Genomic DNA, 10,238 nt, shown 5'->3' with positions numbered 1-10,238 from the left:
GAGTTAATATGATTCGTTTTTTTGTGTGGTAATAAGTTAATATGATTCGTCTATGGAGTATATGTTTTTATCTTTTTAATGCTTATGTGGTATCTATTTGATTTACCTAAAAAAAATTTTAGTAATTATTGCAAAAATGGAGAATTATTTTGTTTTTGTGTGATATTGATGAAGATTGTCGTTTAATTAAATTTCCAATTCAACAGGCTAATTTTTCGGCTGCTAAAATATAAGAAATTAAGAAGAAAAAGAAAGATATTCCATTAGTTGTGTTGGAGTAAACAAAAACACTAGAGAAGAACAAAAACCTACAACTCAATCAAAACGTAAGAAGTACAACCAAAAGAATAAACAAATCCACTAGAGAAGGAAAATAACTACAACTCAATCAAAACGTGTATGAATCTATCAAACAATAAAGAATAAAGAAAAGAATAGGAAGCAAGTTGGATCCGATCCAAACAATATTAGAGGCTGAAGCTGCGTTATGTGGAGCTAGCTGGTGATGGTCCCATCTGATACTGTGGAGCATTATATATTGACCGGTGAATCAGCTAACGGAGATGGTGAAAGAGACGAGGAAGAGCTTGGTGATCGGACTGGTCCAGTAACTGGAGCAGCCACGGGACCCAAGGAGGCCGGCAAGACATGGATTTGAAGCTTCTGTCCCAACATGCAGTGACTAGGAACCCCGCATATGAATTGTTGGAGTCCCGGTTTGGTTAGAATGATGGTATCAGCTCCGGTATGGTAATTTGTCAGCGGGTTAGACGAGTCACACTGCTGAAAATCATTGTAAGTGACTTCAGTGACGTCGTGGAAATTGTTGTTGTATGAGAAAACCAAAGAGTCTCCGACTTGAAAAGTTTTTGATGAAGCCCAAGCCTCGTAATCAACATCTATCATCGTCCATCCCTTCGAGTCTCCGACCTTGTGAACGGTTCCTCCAATGACAACTCCAAAAAGAGTTGCAAGAATCAACAAAGAAGTAAATATCATGTTCTTCTTAGTCAAAGCCATGATCATGTTTTTGGTTTCTTAACTTGGGAATGAGAGAAACAAGTGTGAGGGAGATGATTAATGAAAGTAATGAATTTGTTTGGTGACAAGTTGACAAGGGGTCTACATGTATTTTATATAGAGCCCAGGGGTCGGTTAAGATAATCCTATCCCTTTTGGGATTTGAAGATTAATTTGATAATTCCTAGTGATTATTTGATTATGTTTTGTTTAGGTAATATCTTTCTTTCTTTCCATATTCGAGATGGATACCAGTATACCACGACCGTTTGTAATATGAATTTCCTATTTTTCCAACAGTTTTGTTTTTAACAAGAAATGTGTTCAAAATTAAAGATAAAAGGATTGATATTATTAACAAAAGTATTATAAATAAAATAAAGAAATGAATGACCAAAAACATAACAAAAAGAACTACGATATACAAAATCTATATAACTAATTTTCTTATATAAAGACTATCATTATTATTTTGAAGAACAATTCTTTGTTTCATCTCTAGCAATGAACCTCTCTTATTCACCCTTTCTTAGTTAAGAAATAAATTTTTAGTTAAGAAAATAAATTCTCTAGATAAATCAATTTTAAATTTTAACATTATATCAGAGTTTTTAATTATAACATCTAAGCACTAACCATTTTTTATAAACCTAAACTGACGTATAATTTTGTTTAATCGTGTAATTTAAATCCTAACCACTCTTTTATAAACCTAAATTGAAAGACAATTTTATTTCATTGTAAAATGTAAACCTTAAACTCTAACCACTCTTTTATAAACCCAAACGGACATATAATTTTATTTAATTGTAAAATTTAAAACCTAAACCCTAACCCCTCTTTTATAACCCAAACCAATATATAATTTTGTTTAATTGTAAAATCTAAACTCTAAATCCTAACCACTATTTTGTAAACCCAAACCGACATATAATTTTGTTTAATTGTAAAATCTAAACCTTAATCATTGTTTAATCCAAACTGATATATAATTTCGTTTGAATATAAAATCTAAACTTTCACTACTCTTTTGTAAATCCACACCGATATATAATTTCATTTAATTTCAATTTTTAGATTAGTTTAATAATCTACTTTTCTATGCAATTTTTAGATTAGTTTAATACTTTTCTATGCAATTTTTAGATTAGTTTAATATTTTGTATTATGCAGTTTTGTTTATGATTAGTTGAACTTTTTTAAAGTAGATGTTTCTTAATCTACATGCTTTTGTTTAAAATTCTTATATTTTGAACCGGATGGAGTATTAAAAAAGAGGTCACTTCATTTGATGATTGGTGGTGATATACTAAATTATTTTAGAAAAATAAGATTTGAATTAATGAATAAGTTAAATTCTAATTACAAGATAGCAAAACCTAATTAAATAAAGTAATGCAAAGAAGAAAAAAAAGAAAAAGGAATATGTTGTTTCAGTGTTTAACAACGAACCTTCACTCGCTATTACAAAAAGAAATTAAAAAGTGTAATAATAAAAGACAAGACTAGAATGCTAAGATTAATCCCAACAAGCTGAAGCCGATCCAAGAAGCAGACTTTGAGGCACCGCTTTGAAGAGGTGATGGAGCCATCTGATGCTGATACTGTGGAGCGTTGGCTGGTGAAGGAGACGAGGAAGAGCTTGGTGATCGGACAGGTCCAGGAACCGGAGCAGCGACGTGGCCCAACGAGGCTGGCAAGACATGGATTTGAAGCTTCTGCCCCGACTTGCAGTGACCAGGAACTCCGCATATGAACTGTTGGACTCCCGGTTTGGTTAGAATGATTGAGTCGGACCCAGTATTGTATGTCACAAGTGGTTTAGACGATTCACACAGCTGAAAATCATTGTGAGTGACTTCAGTGACGTCGTGAAAATTGTGTTGTATGAGAAGACCAAAGAGTCTCCGACTTGAAAAGTTCTTGATGAAGCCCAAGCCTCGTAATCAACATCTATCATCGTCCATCCCTTCGAGTCTCCGACCTTGTGAACGGTTGTTCCTCCAATGGCAACTCCAAAAAGAGTTGCAAGAATCAACAAAAAGGTAAAAATCACGTTCTTCTTAGTCAAAGCCATGAACATGTTTTTGGTTCTTAACTTGGGAATGAGAGAAACAAGTCTGAGAGAGATGATTAATGAAAGTAATGAATTTGTTTGGTGACAAGTTGAGAAGGGGTCTACATGTTTCTTATATAGAGCCCAGGGGTCGGTTAAGATAATCCTATCCCTTTTGGGATTTGAAGATTAATTTGATAATTCCTAGTGATTATTTGATTATGTTTTGTTTAGGTAATATCTTTCCTTTTTCCATATTCGAGATGGATACCATGACCCTCTCTAATATGAATGACTAAAAACATAACAAAAAGTATTACGATGTACACAATTACATCTATATAACTAGTTTACAGACTATCATTATGATTTTGAGGATCATCACCATAATTCATGAACGTTGCACCGACAATAGTATCCTACTTAATTTATGAAGGGTTGGACTATATTTTGCCTTGTTATCCAAAAAAAGGAAAACCAATTTTGGTTAAGGTTTGTCCTGTTTATTGTAGCAGAGCACTATGGGGTCCTGTTTATTAACGGACCGTCTCAATAGGTATGGGCTAATCACTAAAATACCACAGTACAAGGTGCATATCGTGAATAGATCATAAAAGTAAGGTTCACTTTGTAAATAATTATTTCTTCTGAAATTAATGTTCTGCTTCTGATTTCGTTTCAACGCATCCCACCATAAAGATTTATCAAAACCAAACCAAACCAAACCAAACCCATAGGGTTGTTGTTGTTGTTGTTGTTGCTGCTGTTCTGTTTTTCTATCGACCACGGCGGTAACGAGGCGGAGAAGACCGACGCGGCGGCGGAGAAGCCATCGTCAAATCCGTTAGCATTTCTATTGGAAACGAAAACTCTCTCTCAGTCCGTTCCGTTGCAGTCATGGCCTCAATCTCGACTTGGTTTCGATACATGGCTCACAAGCTTGAGTACTCCCTCACGCTCAGTCTCAAGGTTTGAGTTATCTCTTAATTAGATTCAGTCTCTGATTCTTTGTAACCTGGGAATTGGTTTATGGGAAACGATTAAAATGCTCTTAAGACTTAGGGGAATTTTGTCTTTCTTTGAACTCTGCATTCGAATCAATTGAAAAGCTTTCTGATTTTATGATGAATAAAGTTTAAAACTTTGATGTTGAGAAGGAGCTTACTTTATTATGTTGGTAGCTGTTTAATTCTTGAAATGCTTTCTATAGAACTAAATTCATATGGATCGAACTCACAGTTAGTTACCAAATGCTCACAATCTTTACTCTGATCTCATGATCAGAAACAAACATTAGTCCTTGACTCCAATGTCTCAAAGTATCACTCTTATCTCATGATCATTCTTATGTTGTTGATAGCTGTTTTGTAAGAGCTTTGTTTGTGGGAACTTGTGGTTTGTGATGTGAAAACTCAATTTTTGACAGAGTCATAGGAGACAAAAGCTGAGTGACCGGGAACTCATTCAAATAGTCTGCAAGAACCTATTCTATGGAAAGATAACATACTTACACTCGGATAAAGTACCAGAAATGTCACCAACCATGACCGCAAAGGAAAACACACTTCTTATCCGTAAGATACCTATTGCTAATACCAGGTATGCTGTTTCATTTCTCTTTTAAGCGTTTCACCTTTCTTCTTTTGTTCAATATCTGATCTTTAGTGTTTCAATGGACGTTTCTGTTACACCAGAATCTTAGTGTGGTTTATCTCATATCCTTTAGTATAGACACACTTAATTTGACATAGACTTGCTTTGCAATTTGTGTGCTCTTCATATGATTTGTGAAACCCATTTGAATTCAATGATTAAAGGTTTGTATTCATTGGAGATGCTGTCGTCTTAAAGGACCCAAACGATTCAGATAAGTACCTTGTAAGAAGATTAGCAGCTGTAGAAGGATTTGAAATGGTATCAGGTGCTGAAAAAGAGGAGCCTTTCGTTCTCGGAAAGGATCAGTGTTGGGTAACAGCTGAAAACCAGGACCTCAAAGCTAAGGTATATACATACATCACTGAATGATCTTAAGCATAACTCAACAATAGTCTCTCTCTGATGACTATGTACTTGTCTATCTTTTTAACAGGAAGCATATGATAGTCGAACATTTGGTCCTGTTTCAACAGCAGACATTGTTGGAAGAGCTATATATTGTTTGAGAACAGCCGTTGATCACGGTCCCGTTAGAAACAGGTTAGGAAAAAAGTCATCCTTGTCTCTTAATTAGCATTTTAATGAGCTTACTTTTTGCTTATTCTAAAACTCTTTTGATCAGTCACACTGCAATGGGACACGATTCTCCAATCCTGGCCGTAGAATTGGACGTGGAGGAGATGGCTAAAAACCACAAGGCATAAAAAGAGAGACACTTTCTTGTATCTGTTCTTTTTGTTTTGTGTCAAAGCTAAATTGCGTTCTTTGATTGAGATTTGAGATAACAATAAAATCACTACAACAATGATGATAAATCCGAATTTTACTTTGAGAAAACAATCTTTAAACCAGTGTTTGTTTGTAGCCTGAAATATATATTTGCAGCAATATCTCGATGACTGTAACTTATGTTCAAAACGAGCCGATGTGTTTTTTTTAGCTGGTCTCTCTTTCTTGCGCTACTTCACACCAAAACCACCGAGACGAACAAGTTGGTTTATTCTGTAAAAGAAGAGGAAAAAAGAATGGTGGTTCAGCCGTGATCGAACCCGCGGGCCATAGTGGATCTAGGCGACGCCGAGCTGTGATCCGTCCACTGCTGTAAGCGGGAAGTAGTCGCTGCTCTGTGAAACCAGCCTCACGCATTGCCCTCCGACTTTAGAACCCGCCTGAGCCAAGCCTTCGCTCGACCCACACGGATTACTCACAGCTTGGAGTGGGCAGCTCAGAAACTTGCCAACACCAGACCCGACGCGATGACTCGAACCAGTGTTCCACCATATTATTGTCCCCACTCGGGCCACAAGCTCTCGTTACTTAGCTCGACGGTACATTATTCGTTTCTTCTGATAAATAAAGAAACACAAAATAAGTTGAATATCCGATGTGGGACAAAATCTCTTCTTGAACTAGATTATATTTATCTGTTTACGTGTGCTTATTTCAGGCCCATTATACTATAGAAAAGCCCGATAGTGTTTTTGTGTCTTTTTCTTTTCATCATCCCCATTTTCCATATTGGAGTAATCAGAAAGGAATGGATTATGTTCTTGGTCTCTAATCTTTGGAATAATTTGCTGTGTTTGGCTGGTTGGTTAGTTGTGTGACTTTTTGCTCAATATCTAAGCAAAAGTTGCAATTTTAGTTGAATACATTTGTGCCCAAAGTTTTTTTCTTTTGCTCCTAAAAGCAAAGTTGAAATGGTATTGAATTTACTGTCATCATCGAGTATGAAGATTTTTCTTCTCCACTTTTGTAATAAGCAAATAATCAACTTGATTAGCGGCAGTAATTTAAAATCATAATTGAACTAATCATTTTAAGATAATAAAATCAAAAGAAATTTTTAAAAAAGGGCATAGCTTTATAAGAAAGAGACAGGACTAAGAAAAAAGAAAGGGAAAGCAATCTGGTGTAGGGTTTTGTTCCATTTTAAAGATTTTGTTCTAGTTAATCAACTTCTAGATTTTACCAAATCTTTGATGTATGTTTTTACTCAAATGAAATTTCGCCGCGTCGTAATCAAGCAGAATGATTAACAAATGGAATGGTACTTATCTATTATTTGATGAGCGTGATACTTTTGTATTTTGTCAAACCAATCACGTGAGATGAATTATGAACCAAAAGAACTACAAATGTAAATAGGTTCGGTTGGCCAAACCACAGGAACAAATATTACAAACGTAACTTCAATTTAACAAATTCTAGCTTTACAAATTAAACAGTGAGTTTTATAGTTTGAGATAGATAGAAAAAAGGGTAAACATTTTTGTAAGCGTTAACAACTTTAAAAACAATGGAGAACGCACTATATATTTATTGAGATTTATCATCATATTCACTCGATCTAAACAGTACAATATGTAAGTTCTATATATTTTTCTTTCTTTATCTAACATACAATTCATGGATGCATGGCCTATTATTATACTAATGTTACAACTCTAAATAAAGACGAAAATAATTCGTTGCTGATTTTTGGTTCCATGAGATATATTGCCTCATTGTTTGCATATCTTTCTATGAACCATTTACTTTGGCATTTGGTCCCTTAATTGTCAGTTAACTAAAAACTCAGAGAGGATGGATACTCCTGATCCAGTGTTGTGGCATGTTGAGCTTATTTCCATGTCCTAATTAACCACACTTTTGTCATGACTTATACTGTAGGGTGGACCCGAAAATACTTTGCTATTCACCACGTTTGGAATGTAATTAGTAAGTAGTGTCCATAAACAAGTTTGAAAATGCTAATGCAATAAAACCCAACTTTAGTGCAATATGCAAGATGAATGTGTTGCATAAGAAAAAGTTTGTATCGCTAATACGAGTAACAATAATATGCTGGCTCTGATTGGTTACACCAGTTAAGGTCGTTTGCAAACGAACCACTCCTATGTTTTCCAATCAAGATATTGTTTGGAGAAAACGGTTGGAGATCTTGTTTAGAAAAAGAGTTTGAAGAAGGTGGTTAAAACTTAATTTTGATAGTTACAAACGCCAACTCCACTCACTTGGAGAAACCAACGTTTGGTTTTGTATAAAAGTTTAAACAGTTTTTATTATATTATGTTACTCATTGTTTTTTTAACATTATTTTTTTTTATCTACATGAAATACTTATACATATATATATATATATATATATATGAAAATTTAAAGTTTTTGTTTGTAATTAAGTCAAGATTGTGATTTCAATAATAACATGATCATGCATGTGATATTTGTATACTTTGTTATGAAATAAACATTTAGAATTTTGTTAATCTCATATAATGAAGATTTAAAATCATTTAGCATGCTAAGTAGTTTGTAATATGATGCTTCATTTAACTATATTCATATTAGATAAAAAAATTCATTACTCTATATTTTTCATTTTCTAACTAAATTATTTTTTAATATTATTTATTATAACTTATACTATTCAACTGCTATAATATTACCAATCAAACTAAATACTCAACCGCTCTCTTTAAACGTACCATTTTTTTATCAGTCGCTTATTTTTTAATCGTCTTTTCTACAACCGCTATAAATTTCTTAACCGCTTTGTTTAAACTTGGTCACCAATTAGACCCGTTATATGTTATCTACTACTACAAGCAAGTAACTATTAACAAATATAATATAATGTTATTCTTTCACTATTTTTTTTCTAGTTCATGTGGAGTAAAATGTTATGAATTGGTATATAAATGTTTTCATGTATCCAAGGAGGTTGAAAACGAAGGTGGCATTAAATTGGGTGCATGTTGTCTTTAGAAACAAAAGAAAAAAAAGGACACAAAGAGGTCGGTGTAAATTTGTTTGTGTGTTCTGAAATTAAAGTTACTGTCCTCATTTAGTATGTGACATTGACTGATGTCAGGTCCCATCTACAATTTTATCTTTTTATTTATTATGAACCTCTTGCCACTTTCAGTACATTTAAAAGTTTTTCTAAATTATTCTCTTTTCTTTTCTTCGATTTATGTTTTCTACGTTTATATACCTCGAGGTGCGTCCGATAACCTAAAATATAAAATAAGTGTAACTTATTCGACTACTGATTGTAATTATAGGTTTTAATAGAAAAACGTAAATTAAATGATTTATTTAAATCAAATCGTTAAATTTGAACACCATAATAGTTATTAGTACAATTTACCCCGGATCAAGTTTTGAAAAGAACAACGAACAGAACGACATAATTGTCGTTGATGGCTGGATTTTCCTGTTGATAGAGAGATGGCTATTACTAAACATTACATGTATAGAAACAAATTTTTAATCTCTCAACACATGAAAATTGTGCATGTGCACGCAAAACATTGACGCCCTCAACGTATTGATAACTCGTAAGGCAAATGTTGATAGTACGCTGGTTACTTAAATATTCGTTGATAGTTACAAAAGCAGTGTTACGAAGTTCGAGCCACTGCTAGTACCTAGCTAATTGCAATGTGTGTCGTGTTTAAGACTTTTTAATCAAACTTACAATATATAATGTTCTTTGCGGATGATGTAGTTTATACATATTTAGGGATTTATTTAAACGAGGATTGATTTTGTAGTTTAGTATGATCTAGCCAGAATATTTTGTCGTTTTGTGAATGCATTTGATGGAGCAACTCGACAATGTTAACCTAATGCTAATGGTAGAGAGTTCAGTTGGTAGAGCATATGTTTTTATACGAGATTGAATTTAGTTTACATTTGTACTTTGTTACCAAAAACTAGTTTTGGATCTAGAAAGATTGTAGAGTAAAGCCAATGTCTATATATTTTCTCATTTGATAAGTGATATTAATGTGAAATGTCACTATAACTTTAACTTATATTATTAATCGAACATTGGTGACAGAAAAAGATTAAAATATCCATTTTGATCTCTCGTTTAGAAAAACAACGAATTTAGATCCATATATTATCGTCTAAAATAGTCTGTAGTCTGTACACTTTCGTTTAATAAAAGTAAAAAATGTAGTCGATAAGCATAGTTCCTTAACTGTATTTAGCATTTTGGGTCGATATAGGTTTTTTCTTTATGTGGTCATAACTCATAACAGTACAAATTATTTATTAGTCTAGAATTAGTACATTTTTCACGTTGTTAAAGAATTTACTGAAAGGGGAGACGAGCCTATGGTCTAACTTTCTTCTTGGCTCTATATTTTTTTAACCATTTTCAGGCAACATGCTCTAAATAATTTGTTTTAATGTCGGGACAAAATAAATATTATAGATAACAGAGATCTTTTGCACAATGGTCCGAAGAAAAGCCCTTTTCATATGTGTCCAAGGGAGAAGAATTGAGGGCTATTTATGTAAAATAACAAGGAACTGTCAATCAGTTCTACAGTATTGATGGAAATATATAATTAAAATATTCAATTTTGTTATATTTGAAGAAAAATATAATTTCCATCGTTTTCAAACTTTTTTTTTGGCCGCCTTTGTCCACACCTAAATGCCCAACTCCTTTTCTGCTTTTTTATAGCGACAGAAAATTATTTTTCAT

General features: G+C 33.3%; 1 protein-coding gene, 1 non-coding gene and 2 pseudogenes across 2 annotated transcripts; 1 reads left to right on the top strand and 3 right to left on the bottom strand.

Moving 5' to 3' along the window:
• Nucleotides 1-485: 485 nt before the first annotated feature.
• On the bottom strand, nucleotides 486-1,020 carry LOC104789123 (mavicyanin pseudogene; annotated as a pseudogene).
• Nucleotides 1,021-2,337: 1,317 nt separating this feature from the next.
• LOC104786508 (mavicyanin pseudogene) lies at nucleotides 2,338-3,150 on the bottom strand (annotated as a pseudogene).
• A 575-nt stretch (nucleotides 3,151-3,725) lies between these two features.
• On the top strand, nucleotides 3,726-5,583 carry LOC104786506 (mitochondrial ATP-independent inner membrane protease subunit 2). The gene is made up of 5 exons (XM_010511931.3): nucleotides 3,726-4,045; nucleotides 4,503-4,675; nucleotides 4,894-5,077; nucleotides 5,166-5,272; nucleotides 5,355-5,583. The coding sequence occupies exons 1-5, from the start codon at nucleotides 3,974-3,976 to the stop codon at nucleotides 5,434-5,436; spliced, it is 618 nt and encodes a 205-aa protein (XP_010510233.1). The 5' UTR covers nucleotides 3,726-3,973; the 3' UTR covers nucleotides 5,437-5,583.
• Nucleotides 5,584-5,753: 170 nt separating this feature from the next.
• On the bottom strand, nucleotides 5,754-6,059 carry LOC147943544 (signal recognition particle RNA). Its single transcript, XR_015558732.1, has one exon.
• Nucleotides 6,060-10,238: the final 4,179 nt, after the last annotated feature.

Source organism: Camelina sativa, chromosome 5 (assembly GCF_030686135.1).
Source record: "Camelina sativa cultivar CO46 ecotype springtype chromosome 5, ASM3068613v1".
In the NCBI taxonomy this organism is placed as follows: Eukaryota; Viridiplantae; Streptophyta; class Magnoliopsida; order Brassicales; family Brassicaceae; genus Camelina; species Camelina sativa.
This window is presented reverse-complemented; position numbering and strand designations above follow the sequence as displayed.